This window comes from Eumetopias jubatus, unplaced genomic scaffold (genome assembly GCF_037043125.1).
Source record: "Eumetopias jubatus isolate StellerSeaLion01/CBP00866 unplaced genomic scaffold, mEumJub1_p1.0 scaffold_4, whole genome shotgun sequence".
Lineage (NCBI taxonomy): Eukaryota > Metazoa > Chordata > Mammalia > Carnivora > Otariidae > Eumetopias > Eumetopias jubatus.
In genome coordinates, this window is record NW_028274810.1 from 2,550,049 (window position 1) to 2,572,312 (window position 22,264).

The following is a 22,264-nucleotide window of genomic DNA, read 5'->3' on the forward strand; positions in this document are numbered from 1 at the left end:
AGCAGAGACTGTATACGCACTTATGAGGTACTCTGCCAGATGTACCTTATTAATATGTATAATGGATTTTTTGACTATATGTATTTACCAAAAAGCAATTATCTATATGTAGCCTAGTACATGGTAAATGTTCAATTTCCTAAATACTGACTTGGAGAGTCTAGTTGTTGAACACAGATGCTTATATGTCTTTGACTTTGGTATTCCCCTCCTTTACTGAAGAAAGGCATCCTTATTGCCAATGGAGCAGCTTTTGAGAACACTATACCCTCGATGAGGACCCCATCTAGTCAGCCAGATTAGGTTCTTCAGCCCTGGATATCAGTGGGGTTTGTGCTACAACCACACTGCTACCCGCATTTACTTAATAAATATATGCTGAATTGGACGGCGCTAGCAGCAAGCACCTTATTAACTAAGAATAGCTGAGGGGCCAGCAGAGCAAATCTACTTCCGAGCCTCCCTGACCCGATGGCCCACCCCCTCCCTGCCAAACCTATCTTAGCATCGGTTTTACTCCCACGCAAGGCACAGAGTCATTTCCTTCAGCTGCTGGGCTCTTCTCCTGGTTGTCTGCTTTTGGGAAGGGAGTGGGGTCTGGCAGAAGGGAGGCAGATGTAGATCTAACAAACCGGTCTAAAGCTCTCTCCATTCTCACTTCAGCCCTTCCGGCCACTCGCTCCGCCTACTTCAGGTGACCAGGAGGGGCTCGGGCCAGAAAAACGCAGAGGGCGTGAAAAGGTTAGAAGAGACCACAGTGGGGAAGAAGACCCTCACACAACACACCTTCCCCCGCTCCACCCTCATCAGCTCAGTGAGACAGAGAAAACCTCCTATGAGATTTATCTGTGATCAGGGACTAGGTACAATTTTTGCCCAGGAGATGGAAAAAACTTTCAATGACACTCTGAAATGGTAAGACTTTGACATTTTATTAAGAAACATCTTTATTTTAAATGATAGTACAAAAATTATATATATAATATAGATCTGTATAAGTGTATATACACACAAATGATCACCCCCCCACACACACCCTTCCTCATCAAAATCAAACCCTATTAAAATCCTAAATAAAAAAAGAGAAGTATATTTAAGTTTTCCTAAAACACACTGTACATAAAGCTGTCAGAAAACCTGAAAAACTGAGGACATTTTGAGAAGAATCTAGGCACCCCACCTACCCTCTTTCTCTCCTCCTCCAACATAAATGGCCCTTGTCAGGAGGACAGGCCACAGGACAAAGCCAGAGAAGGGAGCTGCAGTCATTATTGTTGGTCAAGCATGATGCCTGAAACCAACTAGGAAGCACAGGATATAGGGTATGACCTAGATTAATTCTCAGAAACAAACCACTTCAGAATAAACAGAAAATGCATGTAATAGGGAAGGAGGGGAGTGGAAAGAGGAAAGACAAGGCCCATAGATTAGAAATGACCTACTAATGAAGTTCTAGTCCCTGGGAAAGACTCAATGAGATAAGAACAATGGGGTCACAGAAGCAGAAGTAGTTTAGAGGGGAAAGTGGGGGGGGAGAGAGATAGGGAATCACAATTTCCTGCCATTAACCAGCCAAATTGCTACTGTAGAGTCTAGGAATGTCACCCCACCCACTAATCCTAGAGAGGCTCCAAGAAAAAAAAAGGCAGCAACAGAGGCTCAAAGACACTTAAGTCAAATTCATCCTTTTTACTCCTGCTCTCTTATTAAATATATTGGCATAGGAAACAGAGTACCCACTCCGAAAATATTCATCACATAAAATGGAGATAGAGAGCCCGGAACAGCATATAGGTGGTGCTGACATATATTCCATTCTAAAGCTCCTTTTCTGGCCATACGGAGATGTCTGCACAAGGAGGCCATTCTCCAGTAAATTTGGATAAAAACCGATTTCTACTCAATATCCAACTTTTGGGAGGAGTTCACTATATGCCTGAAATCTTCTAGCTCTGGAGGTCCATAATGATGTTTGTTAGCAGAGAGCCACACAAGCTTCCTCAAAAAGATGAGATTTCTAACCTGGGAAAGCAGATATACAGAATGCCTGCTCCTTGTGCCCTGACCCCTTTATCTAAGGTTTCTTTCCTGTTCCGAGGTGTAAGAGAAAACCGCTGCCATAGGAGTGCAAAGGAGGCTTGCTCTGAGAAAGGCTGCTCCGGCTTTACCCCTGACACTGCTCTGAACCGTTTAGCTCCCATGGTGTCATCACACCATATGCTAAACAAATCTCTGTAAAGCCACATACTGGTTCTCCTTGGGGTTTACACCAGTTAGAGCACACCTCTCAGAGAAGGGCCAAAGTAAAGCTTTTTCTTCCTCAGCCCCTTTAGTGAAGCCACAGAAGCCCTCTTTAAAGTGTTTAATGAAATGAAAATATTTCCAGGTTATGCCAGGTACTTTACTACACTTGATCTTAGCCAAAAGGCTGAGAAGCGATACCAGGTACTTTAGAGCTGAACCTTAAATAAACAAAAAGTGGGAAAATCCATATGTATTTATAAATGTACACACCAATATGCAACCAGCAAATGGGTATTAGAAGTGCCCTGGTCACGCAATGCCTAACTTTGACTATAGAGCCTTCTGGTAAATTCATTTCTCTTACATCAATATAAAGAAAGAAAGTACTTTTGTATGCCATAGATTTCTAACATTACTGAGCAGACACAAAAATTTTAATAATGCAATGGTAAGGCTGAAGAAGGGGGAAAGCCAAAGCCAAAAATAACTACACATGGATCTGACAGAGAAAAAGAACATCTTTTAAGGCACTGAGTTCAAAACAGAAAACCTAAAGTCAAGTTCTCGCATATCTCCACTAAGAAACCTCAACTCTGCCACTACAATTAAAAGATCCCATAGAGGTAGTGATAGGAAGGGAACTGTACATTTTATATTTATAAGTAATTTCCCTGAAGCTAAGAACAAGAACAGAAATATTAGGACTTCTTTCTTTCTCTTTTTTTCGGGGAAGGCTTAAGACCAAAATGCAAATGTAGAACCTAAAATTCATAAATTAATACTGATGTTGTTAAAGCAGCTTTATTTTAAAGTAGGCAATCATCCTAGGTTCCAGGTTTCTCCTGCTTAAGTACCAATTCTGAACCACCTGTTATTTGATTCTCTGTAATCCAATCTCACCAATAAACCAGTTGGGATCCATCAACCCAGAAGATCTAGCGACATTTTCCCAACTTCCATTGCTGATCCTGAAAGATGCAAAATCATAAAATGGTATTGCCATTAATGCATTTAATACTTAACTTCTGACTAGTTCAAGGGATCCTGACCTGCCATCTTCTCCATGGCAATAGAACAGGGGATCAGGGGCGCCTGGGTGGCTCAGTTGTTAGGCGTCTGCCTTCAGCTCGGGTCATGATCCCAGGGTCCTGGAATCGAGCCCCACATCGAGCTCCCTGCTCCGCGGGAAGCCTGCTTCTCCCTCTCCCACTCCCCCTGCTTGTGTTCCCTCTCTCGCTGTCTCTCTCTGTCAAAAAATAAAAAAATAAAAAAATAAAAAAAAAATAAAAAAACAACTGGGGATCAAATCCTATTTCTCTTCTCTGGGATGCTAAAAGGTATTTCAAGTAAATAACAACAAATACCTTTTTGCTACTCTTCCCTTTCCAGACATTTCTCTTTTCTCTTTCCCTGACCCAACTCCCTATCTCAGAGACCCCATCATCAAAAATGATTGGACTGTATTAGAGATTTTTCTAGGTGAGAATGACAGCCTCCTACAGAAAGAGAATAAGAATTTCTGAACAGTTCCCCAAAACAGTGGGGAGTGCCGTATGCTCAGCAGGGAGTGCTGGATGGCAACTCCTGCCCCTAGTCAGAAGCTACCCCAGAGGGAGAGGGGGCTGGGCCTGGATATCCTCTGCAGAGTTAACCTCCACCCCCTTAACAGGCAAGGGGTGGGGGGGAAGGAATTAAAGTCAATAGATACACAAAGAACATAAACCAAACATATCTAAAATGACACTTGGTCCCTCTATCTCTATAGTTAAACTAAGGCTCTGAAATGGCACACAATAGCAGCTTATTGTTAGCACCTGGTTCACAAAGGGACTCAGAGAAAAGAAAAACATTGCAAACTGAAAAAGGACAATTTGACAGCAGATGGCACAATGTCACACTAGCCCTTACCTAGGCTTCTCGTCATCCCCCAAAACCAAGAGTAATCTCTCAAGTTTATGGAGAAAACCTAGTTAAGGTGGCCAGTAGCCAAGATTAATTTCAAACTGGTATTTTTGCTTATAAGCCTCTAATAACCAATTCTGTTTGTCAAATTTGGTTTGGCGAGTTGTTTTAGGTCTATTTTGAGTCCCACGTGATTCTGCACCTCTGGAAAACAGCAAATTACTTCACTAATCAAGGTAAATAGAACCATGTTAATTGTCAAGTTTTATTCCAAATTAAAAATATATGTTTTCCCCATGATTGCTAATTAAGAAAACCGTATTCTAAACAGTCATTCAAATGTTTACTTGGCACATCCTCTGGTTTCTTCTTCTAATTTACAATAAAGCAAGCAAGCAGGTCTAGAAAGATGGGGGCCCAATTTCAAAGACAGTAACTTCTGTAATGTAACCTCTCCACAACCTCTCTCTCTCCATCCATATCCCCTTTATTTTGAAAAAACTCCAAACTGGTGCACAAAGAAAACCCAGCAACAAAACACTTTCCAGAAGTGTCTAGGCAAAGGGAGCAGGCATCGTGCTAGAGAAGGAAGTCGGGCAGATGAAGTCACTGAGCCAGAATTTTTGGTTCCTTACTTTATGGCACTTCTAGTTTTTCACTCCCTTTGCCAACACACACTGAGCACCTAAAAGGCACAAAAGCTCTGCACAAAACCCAACCTTAAGGAAACAACCATTTGCTCATCCCAAGTCAAACGGAAACAAAACTCCACCAACACCCGCAGCACTCACCCCTCCCCTGACTTTTTTTGCAATGAAGAGGATACCATGTAAGCTCCACAGAAAGGCACACTTCGAAAACTCAACAAAATTTTATAAAATTAAAAAGTTGTTATTAAAGCTTGATATTATAGAAATAAATGTTTGGAAGCAAGTTGTAGCAACAGACTATCCTCCTGATTTCAATTTTATAAAATCCAGCCAGAGCAAAGTTTGTATCTCAAGACCAGATTGTTTCATAACCTCACAAGCCTCTTTCTGGCCACTTTCCAGCATTGTGGAAGCACAGCCTGGAGGATTTTGGATTTACATACACTTCTCCCACATAAACAAGTTTTCTTTCCTTTCCAGTTTTTAAATATTCCACTTCAGTTTCTTAAACTGGCATCTGAATTATGGACACATAATGGATGCAGAGTTAGGCAACTACCAATTTCTTTTCAGTGAAATTAATTCAGGATAGAGGGGAATGCCTGCTCCTTTGGAAGTGGAATATATTTCTTTCTCTTCCCAAAAGCTTGCTTCTAGTCCACCTCCCGGTTAGTTTTCTTCTCTACCAGGTACACGTCATAAATCTAAGGCAAATTTTAAGGTCACTTGATGGTACACTCATTAAAGGCTCTGTGTGTCTCTACTAGGAATGTTATCTTAAAATCTTCTGATACAAAGCCAGTTGTTTAAGAAACAACCCACAATATCCAGCATTCTTTTACCTCTAAGCTTAAAGCAATGCTGTGAGCTGAGAAATCTGGCCCTTGTTCCTTTGGTCCCGCAAAAGTCTTCCCTAAATTTGGCTTTGCATTTTCCAGCTGCAGAGCAAGCCTTCCTGAGCCCAAGCACTGTACCCTGCTATAGTTTTCTTCTTAAGGACAGTCTTAATTTTTATACAATGTCTGTCCTCTGTATTTTCTTTTAAAAAGAGGAAAAAGATGGACAGAGTACAAGTTGTGGCCCTTGCACATTAAGATGAAACAGTTTCCAAGGAAACTCCAGGATGAGGCTCCACGGTCCCTCCTGCCCCAGTCACTTCCGTGTCTCTCTCTTCCATCTCCCCCTCTGTAACTACTACAGCATCTATCTCCGCCACCTCTTCAACCATGGTGAAGTCAACTCCATTGGGCTGTTGTCGGGCCATGGCCTCTAGCTTGAGGCGGTACTCTTCTGCCTCCTGTTCTTTCTTTAGGAGCTGGTGTCGGTATTCCTGAGCTCTTCGATTGGCCTCCTGGAGCTGCTGCTGGAGCAGCTCTCTTTCAGTGCCCTCCTGTAAAGGTAAACCATGTCACCACCAGGTAAGAATTCCTGATTCCAGATTATCCAGAGAGCAGACAAAAACATAAAGAAGGGTTCAGGCCTTAAAAGTTTTGGCTTTTGATTCCTTCTCTTCTCTCTACTGCTGCTAAAAACATTACCTTGCTCTCCTCCACACTGTTTGTCATCTCTTCTATTCGTGGTTTTTTAGTCAGAGGCAACTTCTCTGCTTCTTCCTCTTCTTCAATTACAGTTTCCTCTGCAACCTGACCAGCAGGTACAGTTAGAACTACAAGCCAAAGGACACCAATTGGAGGTGATGAATACATAGTAAAACAAAGAGGTTTTGTCTGCGTTATTCTTTTTTCAGATTTTATTTTTATGTAACCTCTACACCCAATGTGGAGCTCGAACTTACAACTCCCCCATCAAGAATTGCAAGCTCTTGGGGCACCTGGGTGGCTCAGTTGGTTAAGCGACTGCCTTCGGCTCAGGTCATATCCTGGAGTCCCGGGATCGAGTCCCGCATCGGGCTCCCTGCTCAGTGGGGAGTCTGCTTCTCCCTCTGATCCTCCCCCCTCTCATGCTCTCTCTCATTCTCTCTCTCAAATAAATAAATAAAATCTTTATTAAAAAAAAAAAAAAGAATCGCAAGCTCTACCGACTGAGCCAGCCAGGCACCCCTGCTTGCTTTAAATTACAAAATAAATTGAAATACATTAGCTGAAATCTTATTATTCATAATCTCTTTGGATTTTATTTATTTATTTTTATTTTTAAGATTTTATTTATTTGACAGAGAGGCACAGTGAGAGAGGGAACACAAGCAGGGGGAGTGGGAGAGGGAGAAGCAGGCCTCCCGCTGAGTAGGGAGCCCAATGCGGGGCTCGATCCCAGGACCCTGGGATCATGACCTGAGCCGTAGGCAGATACTTATCGACTAAGCCACCCAGGCACCCCTCTCTTTGGATTTTAGAATCAACAGGTAAAGCATGGCCCTAGAGAGAGAAACAGAAAAGATTAGAGTATCAGATTTGGAAGTCATGCAGTTAACACCCAGGTCTGAGGCTCTTGTATACAAATGTCTAACTCAGGGGGCACCTGGGTGGTTTAGTTGGTTAAGTGTCTGCCTTCAGCTCAGGTCATGATCCCAGGGTCCTAGGATTGAGCCCCATATTGGGCTCCCTGCTCAGTGGGGAGTCTGCTTCTCCCTCTCTGTCTGCCACTCCCCCGGCTTGTGCTCTCTCGCTCTCTCAAATAAATAAAATCTTTTTAAAAAAAAGATGTCTAACTAACTCTAGGGGCACCTGGGTAGCTCAGTTGGTTAAGCGTCCAACTCTTGATTTCAGCTCAGGCATGATCCCAGGGTTGGTGAGATCCAGCCCTGCACTGGGCTCCACACTAAGTGTGGAGGTTGCTTACGTTTCTCTCTCTCCCTCTGCGCACCCCCACCCCTGCTTGCACACACGCTCGCTTTCTCTTTCTCTAAAATAAAGAAATCTAACTCTAGGTTAAAAGCTATGGCCAATTAGCTTACAATTCCTTGAGGGTAACTTGTCTAATGAAGGCCTAATGTCTTTACATAAGATTATTTTTTTAGTATATGTGCTGCGGAGTGAGCACTTTACATAAGATTTTTGAGAAACTTCACATGAAAGCAGTTTGCCATTCACTATATCCAATTTAATTATTTCTCTTTTGTAGACAAATGAGAAAAGGGTCAACAAATACATCAATGCACTGCACATCTATCAGAATGGCTAAAATTAAAAAAAAAAATAGTGATAACACCAGATGCGGACATGGATGTGGCAAAACTGGATTATTCATAAATTGCTAGTGGGAATGTAAAATGGTACAGTAACTCTAGGAAATAGTTTGGCAGGTGCTCTGCCAAACTATTTACAAAATTAGACATGTTTACAAAACTAAACATGTACTTAGCATGCAACCCAGCAATTGCACCTTGGGGCATTTATCCCAGAGAACTGAAAATTTATGTTCCCATAAAACATGTACACTATTGGTCATAACAGCTTTATTCATAGATAGCCAAAAATGAGAAACAACTTAAATGTCCTTCAATGAATGGTTAAACAAACTGTGGTAATCCATACCATGGATACTATTCAGCAATAAAAAGGAATGAACTTATTGATAAAAACAAAAACTCAGATAGATTTTAAGGGAATTATGCGAGAGAAGAAAAACCAATCTCAAAAGGTTCCATATTACATGATTCCATTTATATAATATTCTTTTTTTTTTTTTAAGATTTTATTTATTTATTTGACACAGAGAGAGAGAGAGCACAAGCAGGCAGAGCAGCAGGGAGAGGGAGAAGCAGGCTCTCAGCTGAGCCGGGAGCCCGACGTGGGGCTCAATCCCAGGACCCTGGGATCATGACCCGAGCTGAAGGCAGACGCTTAAGCGACTGAGCCACCCAGGCGCCCTATATAATATTCTTGAAATGACAAAAGTATAGAGGTAGAAAACAAATGAGTTAGTGGTTGCCAGCGGTCAGGAATGGGGTGGGAAGGGAGGTAGCTGTGTATATAAAAGTAGCATGAGGGATCCTTGTGACAGAACTGTTCTCTCTCTTTTTTTAGAGAGTGAGTGAGAGAGAGCATGAGCACGTGAGAGCAGGGGGTAGGCGGGGAGGCAAGTGCACCAGAGAGGGAGAGAATCTCAAGCCAACTCCACACTCTGTGGAGCCCACATGGGGCTTGATTTCACCATCCTAAGATCATAACTTGAGCTGAATCCAAGAGTTGGATACTTAACCAATTGAGCCACCCAGGTGCCCTGGAACTGTTCTTTGTCTTGACTGAGGTGGTGCTCACACAAATCTACATTGTATTACACTGCATAGAACTAAGTGCACACACAAACACATAAATGAATGCATATAAAACTGGAAAAATCTCAATAAGGTTGGTGAATTGCATCAATGTCGATTTCCTGTCTGTGATATTGTATTACTGCAAAATGTTACCTATGGGGGAAACTGGGTGATAGGTACACTGGATCTCTCTGTATTATTTCTCACAGCTGTGCACGCTGGGGCACCTGGGTGGCTCAGTCAGTTAAGTGTCTGACTCTTGATCTCAGCTCAGCTCTTGATCTCAGGTCGTGAGTTCAAGTCCCGCACTGGGCTCCACACTGGACATGGAGCCTACTTAAAAAAACAAACTATACACATAGCTATAATGATCACAAAATAAAAAAGTTTAAAATTCTATTTAGGTTTTAGGGTACATTATGATTTTTGTTTAAAACAGAAAATTTACATAGTTATTTGGTTTGGTTGATTTAAAAATTAGCTTGTATTCCTTGGGTATTCATCAATTGATGGCAATAAGAAACAGCTTAGATACCTGCTAAATGGAAAAGGCAGTTTAGTCGGGATTTTAAAACTTCCTGCAGATAATTCACAAAATCTCAGCTTTCCTTCTTTGTGCCTGGTTAAATACACTTCTAAAAAGTAGTGTAAAACCTCAAATATTTTTCCTCTCAAAACAACTCCATTCTCATTTAACTCCATTATTAAGAGTTTCTCACCTACCCAATGAAGCCCCAAAACTTTAAACCATATTCACAAAAACATCAATAGTATATTTCCAAATAAAACTAGTAAGATTTTATGATACCAAAACTTGGATTATATAGGGTTTTTTTTTTAAAGATTTTATTTATTTATTTCTCAGAGAGCGAGAGCACAAGAGCATGAGCAGGGAGAGGGAGAGGGAAGAAGCAGGCTCCCCACTGAGTAGGGAGCTCAATATGGGGCTCAATCCCAGGACCCTGGGATCATGACCTGAACCGAAGGCAGACGCTTAACCGACTGAGCCACCGAGGTGCCCCAATTATACAGGTTTAATGCGTACTTTTTCTTTCTATGCTACAAAGATCCACCAATTTAAATAGTTTGAAAATTATAAAATCCCCATCATTATTTAGGCCAAGTCAAAATTTTGGTGACTCAATTGCAATAAACCAACCCTCCTCTTTCAAACTCCAATTTTTTTTTCTTTTTAGACAGAGAGAAAGAGAGTGCAAGCAAAATAGGAGGGGGGCAGAGGGAGCAGGAGAGAGACACTTAAGCAGGCTCCATGCCCAGCATGGAGCTCAAGGAGGGGCTCAATCTCACCAACCTAAGATCATGACCTGAGCCAAAATCAAGAGTCACTTAACCAAATGAGCCACCCAGGGGCCCCCAAACTCCAGTATTTTTAAGGAATGAGGTGGTAATGATTAGTTTCTCTTAAAAAAAAATTACTGATATATTTCTTGAATAAGTAATACATTCATGTGGTTCAAAAATTAGAAGTTATGGGGCACCTGAGTGGCTCAGTCAGTGGAGCATCTGCCTTCGGCTCAGATCATGATCTTATGGTCCCAGAATAAAGCCCGGAGTCAGGCTCCCTGCTCAGAGGGGGGTCTGCTTCTCCCTTTCCCTCTGCCTCTTCCCTCTATCTCTCTCTCTCAAATAAATAGATAAAATCTTTAAAAATATAAGGTTTAAAATTTAAAAAATATAAAAGTTATAAAAGCATATGTAGTGAAAAGTCTCCCATCCATCCCCAGCTACTCAGGTGCCTTCTCAAGAGGCAACCAATGTTGTTTGTTTGTTTTTTTTTAAAGATTTTATCTATTTATTTTATGGAGACAGAGAAAGAGGGGAAGAGAGAGACAGCACAAGCAGAGGGAGCGGGAGAGGGAGAAGCAGGCCTCCCGCTGAGCAGGGAGCCTGATGTGGGACTTGATCCCAGGACCCTGGGATCATGACCTGAGCCGAAGGCAGACACTTTAACTAGCTGACTGAGCCACCCAGGCACCACCCCCCCTTTTTAAAAAAGATTTTATTTATTTATTTGACAGCACAAGCAAGGAGGCAACCAATGTTATCAACGTTATTCTTGAATGTTCCTTCAGAGATGGTTTTAAGTCTATGACTATATTAGCAAATATACATATATTTCCCCTTTTTTTAAAAAATACAAATGTAGGGGCACCTGGGTGGGTCAGTTGTTAAGCATCTACCTTCGGCTCAGGTCATGATCCCAGGATCCTGGGATCGAGCCCCGCATCGGGCTCCCTGCTCCGCGGGAAGCCTGCTTCTCCCTCTCCTGCTCCCTCTGCTTGTGTTCCCTCTCTCCCTGTGTGTCTCTCTCTCTGTCAAATAAATAAATAAAATCTTAAAAAAAAATACAAATGTGGCATATTCTACACACTGTTCTGCATCTTACTCTTGTCACTTAACAATATGGTTTGGGGATGAGACCATGCTAGTATATGAGGCATTTCGTCATTGTTTTCAATAGCTGTGTAGTATTCCAATGTATGGGTGTACCATTTCTTTATCCAAGTTCCCTACTGACATATACTTAGGTTCTTTTTATTTTTCACTTATTGGAGTATAGTTGATCCACAATGTTACATTAGTTTCAGGTGTACAACACAGTGACTCAACTTCTCTATGCATTATGTTATGTTCACCACAAGTATAGCTAACATCTACTTAGGTTCTTTTTAATCTTGGATGATTACAAATAATGCTGTAACAAATAACTTAGTATATATTTCATTTCTGTGTGTGTGAATATAAATTCTTAGAAAAGAACTTTTTAGCCAAAAGGTATGTGTATCTTTAATACTGATAGATATTGGGAGTGCCTGGGTGACTCAGTTGGTTAAGTGTCTGCCTTTGGCTCAGGTCATGATCTCAGGGTCCTGGGAATGAGCCCCATGTCGGGCTCCCTACTCAGTGGGGAGTCTGCTTCTTCCTCTGCTCCTCCTCCCTGCTTGAGAGCATGCACTCTCTCTCTCTCTCATAAATAAAATCTTAAAAAAAATACTGATAGATATTGCAATCAGTTCTTTAGAGGATACATGAATTTACACTCTCAGCAGTGATTTTTTTTTTTTTTTTTTTAGATTTTATTTTTAAATATTTTCTACGCCCAACGTGGGGCTGCAACTTACAACTCAGAGATCAAGAATCACAAGCTCTACTGACTGAGCCAGTCAGTGATTTATGAGTGCCTATTTCCCCACACCTTTAACAACACAGTGTTATAATGGTATCTCAGTGCAGAAATGACTTGCATTTCCCTTGCTATGTATGAAGTAGGTTGAACATATTTCCATATATTTAAGATCCACCAGTATTTTCTGTAAACTACCGGTTCTTACAATTTCCTCTTTTCTCTACCAGACTTTTGGCTTTTACTCACAAATTTAAATATATTAGGGAAATTAGGCCTTGCCAGCCTAGTATCCGTTTCTTTTTTTCTTGGACCCATTTTGGCATCTGTCATTCTTTTAGTCCCACTAGTTACTTCAATGCCTCATTTTTAGAGGAATATGGAGTGTCTAACATATCTTTTCTTTTCTTTCTTTCTTTTTTTTTTCAAGATTTTATTTATTTGAAAGAGAGAGAATGAGAGAGAGCATGAGAGGGGAGAGGGTCAGAGGGAGAAGCAGACTCCCCACTGAGCAGGGAGCCCGATGCAGGACTCGATCCTCGGACTCCAGGATCATCACCTGAGCTGAAGGCAGTCACTTAACCAACTGAGCCACCCAGGCACACTCTAACATATCTTTTCATAAACACTTCTCTGAATGGGATAACTCACCTTGCTGTCCATCTTGCATAGTTACGATAAATGGCTGGCCAATGCTTCCAGTAGGGATTGCAGTTTGGATATTACCCAGAGTGACTCCATCAGTCACTATGGTGATGACCCTCTGGCCTCCGCTCCCCACCACTTGCTGGATTGATGAGTCAACAGAATTTCCCTCTATAATTTCCTCTGAATTAGCTAGAGATGACAAAAATGAATTTGAAATTTCAGCGTTTTAAAAAATAGGAGTATAACAATTTCAGCCTCCTTGAAACTGATTATATCAGGGACAGGAAAACTTGAAAAAAGAAGTTAGATTTAAGTTTCTAAAGCAAACTCTAGTGAACAATGCTAAGTCGGAAGAGAAAAGAAAATAGTGAATGCAATAGAACAGTATTTTCTAAAATGTCTTCACTGAGATGTTAACTCCCTTCACTAAGGATGGGTTCTATGCACAAATACACTTTCAAAATGCCAGTTTATATATGCTTAAATTGTTTGTTTGTTTGGTAAAAAGTATGAGAAACCCCAACAGGCTAATGAGCACTGTGATTCTCCAACAGGGCATAAGATACACTGAGCTTCCCCAGCATATTTGATCTTGGAATTCTTTTTTCAAGAAGCATCTTAAAAGACTAAATAAATCTATGGAGCTTAGAAAAATAATTGCAGAGTAGATCTATTTCTATAAGAAAATGGAGGTATTTAATAGTGAGTTAACAAAATAAAATGTCAAGTAGACAAAGCACTGATGAAGTCAAATGGCACAATGGCAGACACAAATGGCAGGTGGCTTCTCCCATCTGACAAACAATAAAATTAACAGCAACTAACACTGACTATTTACAGTGTAACCCGATACCTTTCTAAGAGCTTTATATATATTATGTTGAATCAAAATTTTTAGTTTGGTAATCAAAAAAGGGGGAGGCACCTGGCTGGCTCAGAAGAGCATGTGACTCTTGATCTTGGGGTCGTGATTCAAGCCCCACATTGGGTGTAGAGATTACTTAAATAAATAAAACTTAAAAAAAAAAGATTTTCAGTTTGGTTAGTCAATATCCCCAATAATTATTAGGAAAAAAGTTCCTATTATTCCACTACAGAATTTCTCTATCTAAAGAGTCACAGGTAGAACTCTGTACTAAGTGGGATATGGACTATCCACATAAGACACATTCAGGTGGTTTAATGGAAATAGAACATTCACATCTCTTAAAAACAAAGAAGAGTTAAATGTTATAGCTGAAAAGACCTCAAAAGATAATCTGATCCAACCATCCAACCTCAGCCAGAGGTGAAGAGACTGAGACCTGGAGAAGTTAAGTAATTTATCCAAAATCAAAAAGCAAATCAAAATAACAAGCACAAGTTTAATACATTGCTTTTCCCTCTGTCATGCTGCTCACTCATACATGTTTGAGTAGAGATCTTTATGATTACTGCCAGTCGGAAAAACAGAATCGGAGGAATGTTCTCACCACCCAAATGTCAATGACAGAAAGAAATCAGAACAATCTGCTTTCATTTATAATGGAGCAGACTCTCAGAAGGCTCCAGAAAGATTCCTAGATGACAATTTAGCCCTACCTATGACTGTCTGCCCCTACTTATATGAAGCCCTGAGCCTTCTCCCCACAGGCTACCAGCTCTGGCTAAGTGACTTGAACCTTTTTTGTTCTGTATATCAGAAGGCCACTATATAGCATATATCTGCCCAACTCCATTGGAAATGCCAAAATATCATCTCCAGTGAAAATAAAAGCAAGCCACCCTGAAGTATACAGAATATGACAATGAGAGACATAGCAGTCCTACGTATTTTGATGCTTTAAATACAACGTATCTAAGCTGCTATTTTGAATCAGTCTATGATAGCATCAGTCAAAACACAACATAGAGTATTTCCCAAATAATCTGCTAGTAGAAGACTAAACATTTCAATCTGAAGCAACTGGAGTCAGGGCAAACAAACTTGAAACCACAAAAATACGAAGAAATAACTAAGCCATTCTCTAATATTATTCAGCCATCTGATTCTATTGCTTAGTGATTTTTCTTTCTGATGCTCAATGACTCTACATTCCTCTTTCCTAGATGTCTCTAATTAACCATAATTTTTTTAATATTTCATGCAAATTAAATCTGCTGGAAATGTAAAAACAAAAGAAGAAATGGCGATTCACCCAGCAGATATCCCTTACCTACCTGCGGCTCTGTGGGAGTTGGACAAGGGGGCTGATGCCTCAGCAAGAGCTGCAAGGGTGGCCAGCACTGAGGTGGTGGAATTTGACAAGTGTGGTGCTGAGGAGGCATGGGGGTCACCTATTTTGGTAAAAAAGGTAAATGAGGTCTGACAGACAGAATAAATGGAGATTAACTAAAAATGGCTTTTATTAAATCAAAAACTCAGCTTTTCATTCTAATGTCCTTCCCCTTCCTCTCCAATACAAACTGGTATAAACCAATGATCATGTTGTTAACACTCTTGGTTTAGAAAGGTTTTCCTTTAAAGTGGATTAAGGTAGGGGCACCTGGGTGGCTCAGATGGTTAAGCGTCTGCCTTCAGCTCAGGTCATGGTCCCGGAGTCCTGGGATTGAGCCCTGCATCGGGCTCCCTGCTCTGCGGGAAGCCTGCTTCTCCCTCTCCCACTCCCCCTGCTTGTGTTCCCTCTCTCGCTGTGTATCTCTCTGTCGAATAAATAAATAAATGAAATCTTTAAAAAAAATAAAAAAATAAAGTGGATTAAGGTAATATACTTAGTATAGAGCCACTATATTCCCTTTTGCTCACTTTTTCAGCACTGACAGTGCTGAGCATTAGGAGCCAACAGACCAAGAGTGCCGCCTACTCCCTAGGCTGGCTGTACAGAGTTCTCCCTGGCAGCAGGCAGTAAGCACACAAAGCATGCTTTACCCTAAACTAGGTGGTGCTGAGGGAAGAGACCCCGCAGGCTTTACTCTACCATACTGCATCTACCCATCAGCTAGACAGGTGGGAAGACTCAGAATGACCTCTAACGCAAGGACAGTTAAAAGCCGGACATTTAGTTTATAGAACATCAAAGAGTAGTACAACTGATTCATGCTAAAAATAATTACCTACTTTAGTTTTGTCATGATGTGCTTTTTTATAACCTTTTCTTCTTGTATCTGTGTGTTATTCTTACAGCTAAGTTCCAGGAGGAAAGTACATTAGATCTGGCAACAGGCATGCCTAACTTTATGAACCAAAAGCATTACTTGACAGTTTTGCATAAATTTAACTTTTATAAAATGAATTGCATTTCCCTATATGTCTTTCATTATAATTTTGAAGATACTTCTGTGCCAGTTGTGAATTTATTGCCTCTCAGCTCCAAATCTACCCTTCTCTGCCTTGCCTTGTCATACTGAAGCTGGACCCTATCAATATTTCTTGACAGCGTGAAATTAAGTTTTGTCATACAGAAGTAATGGCTGCTCCCTATACTGGTTATTCCTGTATTCTTTAGGGCTCTCTTTACCTCTTAGTTAATCTACTATTACAAATAATTTTTTATAAATTGTACATGTATGTTTAGGTATCTTAGAAATTATACATATTATATATTATAATAAAATTATACAAATCACCATGTAGCTTTGTCTCCTGACTGGACTCTGAGTGATACACTTATCTTCTTTTTAAATGTATTCTTAATTTTTTTTTAAGGTTCTATTTTTTTAAGTAAGCTCTACACCTAATGTGGGGCTTGAACTCACAACCCGAATATCGAGAGTTGCATGTTTCACTGACTGAGTCAGCCAGGTGCCCCTCTTAATTTTTTTAAAGATTTACTTATTTATTTGAGAGAGAGAGAACATGTGCGCATGTGAGGGATGGAGGGAGAAGGAGAGAGAATCTCAAGCAGATTCCACACTGAGCACGAGCCTGATGTGGGGCTTGATCCTACAATCCATGAGATCATGACCGGAGCCAAAACCAGGAGCCGGATGCTTAACCAACTGAGCCGCCCAGGTGCCCCTTAATTTTTTTTAAGATTTTATTTTTAAGGTTTTTATATTTAAGATATATTTTTAAGATTATATTTTAATCTCTACACCCTATGTGAGGCTCGAACTTACAACCCCAAGATCAAGAGTTGCATGCTTTACACTAAGCCAGCTAGGTGCCCCAATGTACTCTCAATTTTTGTTTTCCCACTAACTATGCTTAAAGATTCTTTCCAGCCTTTTGTCTGTCAAAAAGCCAATTATCTGTAAAATACTTAAAAATACTTAAGGAAATTCCTTTTTAACACTCCTTATAATAAATCCATCCAAAGAGCAAAGAATCCTTTTCTGATATGATTAATGTAAGTAATTTAACTGGTTTATAAATTTAAATTTCAAAAAGTAGATCACTTGTATAGTACTCCTAATAGCTACAAACTATCTTCTTTTAAGTTTATTATTATTTTTTTAATAATCTCTACACCCGGGCGCCTGGGTGGCTCAGTCGGTTAAGCGTCTGCCTTCGGCTCAGGTCATGATTCCAGGGTCCTGGGATCGAGTCCCGCATCGGGCTCCCTGCTCTGTGGGGAGCCTGCTTCTCCCTCTCCTTTGTGCTCTCTCTCTCACTATCTCTGTCTCTCTCTCTCAAATAAATAAAATAGAAAAAAAATTAAAAAAAAAATAATAATCTCTACACCCAATGTGGGACATGAACTCACAACCCTGAGATAAAAGTTGTATGCTCTACAGTCTGAGCCAGCCAGGCGCCCCAACTACAACTGATCTTAATCTAGCTTCTGGATGATAGTGGCATTGGGGGATTACAGTGGAGATAGTGATGATAACTCTGTTTTATTCTAATTTTCTCATAAAATACTCAGGGAACCAATCAGTCTGAGTGGAACACAGTGCCTGACCTCCAGAAAGGAATCTATGTCTATCCAATGACTTCATGCAAAGCAAGATCCAGCTATAGCCTATTCCCTAATGTTTCTACTAAATTCATGCTTTTCCCATCACTTAGCTTATCATACCAAACACTGACATAAGAACTCACAAATGAAACAAAAAAGGAACAAGCAATTTTTATATATATTTTTATATATATCCCTCAAGGAGGTTGGAATATATATGACAATAACTCACTAGCAATCAAAAAACAAGGTTATTATTTTACCACAGTTAAAACACACACACACAAATATAAACAACAGGGCTGTTATAATTAAAGTTCAAGTAGGCCAAACATCAGGTAGGTCATTCAGTTAAAGTAGAATAGCTGGGTAAAACTGCTTCTTAAGAAAACATTGTAGGGCGCCTGGGTGGCTCAGTTGGTTAAGCAACTGCCTTTGGCTCAGGTCATGATCCTGGAGTCCCGGGATTGAGTCCCGCATCGGGCTCCCTGCTCAGTGGGGAGTCTGCTTCTCCCTCTGACCCTCTTCCCTCTCGTGCTCTCTATCTCTCATTCTCTCTCTCCCTCTAATAAATAAATAAATTCTAAAAAAAAAAAAAAAGAAAGAAAACATTGTATACTTTTTAGCACATAATGATACCAAGCTAAGGGTGTTCTCCCTTTGATTTAGACATAATGACTCACCCAGCTTCCCCTTAACAGCAAAATGAAAAAAGAACATTTGTGAAAAACTGGGTCTAATATTCTGACATACACAGCTGAAACTGAAAAGAGATGATACAAATTACCTCTTTAGACTTAGCCCAGTGAATTTTAGGAAAATTAGGTACTTCATTGTTAAACAATATTAATCGCTTCCTTCTCCTCAATATAAGACCCAACACCAAATAAAGTAAAATGCACATGGATGCTGTTGTTTTAAAATGGCATTATCAGGGATGACTCTTGCTACCTATTCAGAATGTGGCTTAGAGAAACTCTTCATACCAGGATTTAGGGGAGTGTGCTATGGTAGGCTAGGCAATCTCAGTGAGTTGGTGAAAAACTAAGTAACTTGCCCAGGTCACACAGGCAGTAAATGTCAGACTCCAGATTAGAACTCAATTCATTAGATTCCACAAAGCCTGTACTCTTTATGAACCAATACAAAGCTATTTATATTTGACTTTGGAACGCATCTTATGATCCTACAGAAATAGGAAATTCATCTCCATAACTCTTTTTTGCCCTGAGTAATGTTTAATTTAGTCTGCCTTTCTGAACCACTGCAGTTTGATGGTAGCACTGATGATCAGTGATATCTTTAGTCACAAATGGAAAATTGAAAGCAAACTTTATAATATGAATTTTGTTATAAAAAATATCCATCAAAATGATAATCCTAGGATACTTTCAGTTAATTCTTAAAAATATTACTGGATGGGGGTGTCTCGGTGGCTCAGCTGGTTTGGCGTCTGCCTTTGGCTCAGGTCATGATCCCAGGGGCCTGGGATCCAGCCCCGCGTTGGGCTCCCTGCTCGGCGGGGAGCCTGCTTCTCCCTCTCCCTCTGCCATTCCCCCTCCTTGTGGTCTCTGGCTCTCTCTGTCAAATAAATAAGTAAAATCTTAAAAAAAATTTTTTTTTTAATTACTGGATGATGGGGAGAAAAGGGGGGTGGCTTAGTCAGTTAAGCATCCGACTCTTGATTTCGGCTCAGGTCATGATCTCAGTCAGGGTGGTGAGATCAAGCCCCACGTCCGGCTCTGCACTTGGCATGGAGCCTGCTTGGGATTTTCTCTCTCCCTCTCCCTCTGCCCCTCCTCTCCCGAGCTTGCACACGCACCTGCACACATTCTCTCTCAAAAACATAAAAAATAAAAAAACTGGTTAATGGGAAAAAAACAGCCACCCACCCACCGTTCAGGAAAAGAAAATCCTTTAACCCAGCTGAATAATACAACCTGAATTTGTCTTAAAACTTTTCTCCTTTCTTTTATCTGCATTGGTTATCTCCCCTGAAGGGAGAGGTAGGTAGAACAGTTTCATGGGTAAGATGACACTGGAGAGATCAGCCCTATTATGTGGTGGTTTAGCAATCTTAATTTGGAGTTGGCAACATCCCGAAGAGAGAAACAATAGGTTTGCCAAAAGCAACAGGACAAACATGATATATGCCCATGGGAACCAAGGCTAAGAAGCTGTATCCTAAATATCTTCAACTTTGCTTATCATCTCAGATCAGGGTCTGAAGAATTTGAATAGTTAGATTACCAACTCTAGCTCCTTTTACATGTTTGTGAACATAAAACTTTACTGGCTTCTAAAGACTTTTGGATTATAAAGGTACTTGTTCTAATCACTGTGGCCTGAACCACAACAAATCCAAAAGTCTGTGAATGTTCTGATTACGAGTATATGTATATTTAACCTAAACTTTTTGAATTATCAAGCTGAAAGCAAATCACAGTGATTTTTAAATGATAGTTGATGGCCTATAAAATGAAGGTCATTACTGCCCCCTTGAGGGCATAACAGAATAAACTTTCATTGAGGACTTATATTTTCATTTAACACTAGCTATTACTGAAGTCCAAAGTAGGTATTATTATATCCCAATTTTGTAAAAAAGTAAAGAAGTCTTAGAGAAGTAAGAGGTTTCCCAAGGTCAAGCATGTGGTCAATTAATAAACCAGTATTTGAATGCAGTACTGAATGTAAAATTTTATGTACATTGTTATCTGTTCTATTTTGCCACACTGCCCCTCAATAATAACACTTCACTCAAGATCTTTCTTTGATATTATACAAACTTAACTAGGAATACGGTGTCTTTTTTTTTTTTTAAGATTTTATTTATTTACTTGACAGAGAGAGACACAGCGAGAGAGGGAACACAAGCAGGGCGAGTGGGAGGAGAAGCCGGCTTCCCGCGGAGCAGGGAGCCCGACGCGGGGCTCAATCCCAGGACCCTGGGATCATGACCTGAGCCGAAGGCAGACGCTTAACGACTGAGCCACCCAGGCGCCCCACAGTGTCTTATTTTTAAGTGAAAGTTAGAAAAAGAAATTGAGTCAGTTGGAAAATTTATTTAAACGAGGACACAAATTCCCTCATTGTAAAACAAATACTTGTAAAGAAATGTTGAAAATAGCTCAGTTTGCTCCTTTTGCGATAGATGTTTTTGTTAAAAACATACAGATCTCAAAATGTGCTTTTCTCTATTTTGTTGTTACTTACGTTCCCAAGAACAAATCAAAGCTCTTACACTTTATTCAAATAATCACATGTACCTCTTTTATATCAGCACTCCAACACCCATTTACATTTATTCTGGTTTATTTGTCACTGTTTTAGACTATGAATATTTAACTATTTTCCTTAGTGGTACCATATTGAAGCACCCTTATGTTTTCATTTTGCGGTCACATACAGATTAATCTGTAAAATATTTTACTTTTAATACAGTAAGCACTCAGGTGTAATCCCTGTGTATGATCTCCCCTTCCCGCAGGAAGAATAAATGCATTGGCTTTAAAATCTATTATAAATCTTCTATTTGGAGAATATTTTAATAAATGAGTGGGTATCAGACAGGGTATGAATGCATCTCACAGGAAAAACTGGGGTCCTGTTCATTTTAAGTCTAAAATAAATGCCACGTTATCAGATTACTACCTGAGGTGGTTTTGGTGTTGGCTGAAGAAACAAGGCTAGCGAGGTTGACTACTTCTCCAGATGTGAAGATGAATGGGGCAGCCACAGTCACAGGGCTGGCTCTCTCAGGATTAGCATTCACCTGATTCTGCATTGCTTCCTACAAAACAAGGCAGGATATTTCAAAGTCAGAACTTGTTAGCCCTAGTTATACAGTTATTGAACGGCCACCCCCACCCCAATGCTCTGTGGAGCAGAACAAGTTGTGGCTCAGAGTTCTCATTAAGACTACTGCTTTTCTTTTTTGTTTTGTTTGTTTGTTTGTTTTCCAGACCAGGGCAACAAAGATGTTAGGTTGCTTTCCCAAGTTTCTTTCTTTTTTTTTTTTAAGATTTTATTTATTTATTCGACAGAGAGAGACACAGCGAGAGAGGGAACACAAGCAGGGGGAGTGGGAGAGGGAGAAGCAGGCTTCCCGCTGAGCAGGGAGCCTGATGCAGGGCTCGATCCCAGGACCCTGGGATCATGACCTGAGCAGAAGGCAGAAGCTTAACGACTGAGCCACCAGGCGCCTCTCCCAAGTTTATTTCTAATTTAAAGAAAAAGTATTATCATTTGCAAAAAAAAGTGTATTATTTGCGAAAACGTCTAGACAATCCACTTAACCTGTCTGGAACTTGTTTTTTCTTATTTGGAAAATGAGGGGGCGGCCTAAGAAGTAATTTCCAGCATGAACTTTCTATGATCAATTATATACAGGTCAATGTGCTAGCAGGAGATCCCTGCAGCAAATCTACAGAGAACAATATTCTCCAGAGTTTTGTCCAACTACTTGTTCCATTTTGCCACTGAAGAAATTCCTACGAGAATATATAACAAATAAATGAGTGCCAGATTATTTATTTATTTTTTACGACAGAGAGAGACACAGCAAGAGAGGGAA

The 22,264-nt window shown here is 40.3% G+C and overlaps 1 protein-coding gene and 1 pseudogene across 3 annotated transcripts in view; both read right to left on the reverse strand.

Moving 5' to 3' along the window:
• Positions 1-916: 916 nt before the first annotated feature.
• GABPB2 (GA binding protein transcription factor subunit beta 2) overlaps positions 917-22,264 on the reverse strand; it is a 31,400-nt gene continuing 10,052 nt past the window's right edge. For 2 of the 3 annotated variants that reach the window (XM_028088308.2, XM_028088309.2), the window contains 5 exons: positions 21,343-21,481; positions 15,008-15,124; positions 12,812-12,997; positions 6,335-6,462; positions 917-6,186 (listed from right to left, as the gene is read on the reverse strand). In XM_028088308.2, coding sequence (XP_027944109.2) covers positions 5,887-6,186; positions 6,335-6,462; positions 12,812-12,997; positions 15,008-15,124; positions 21,343-21,481 — 870 coding nt within the window. In that variant the 3' untranslated portion in view covers positions 917-5,886. The remainder of the gene's footprint in view (positions 6,187-6,334; positions 6,463-12,811; positions 12,998-15,007; positions 15,125-21,342; positions 21,482-22,264) is intronic. The other variant, XM_028088310.2, reaches the window with a different exon arrangement.
• On the reverse strand, positions 2,356-2,440 carry LOC114197385 (U2 spliceosomal RNA; annotated as a pseudogene).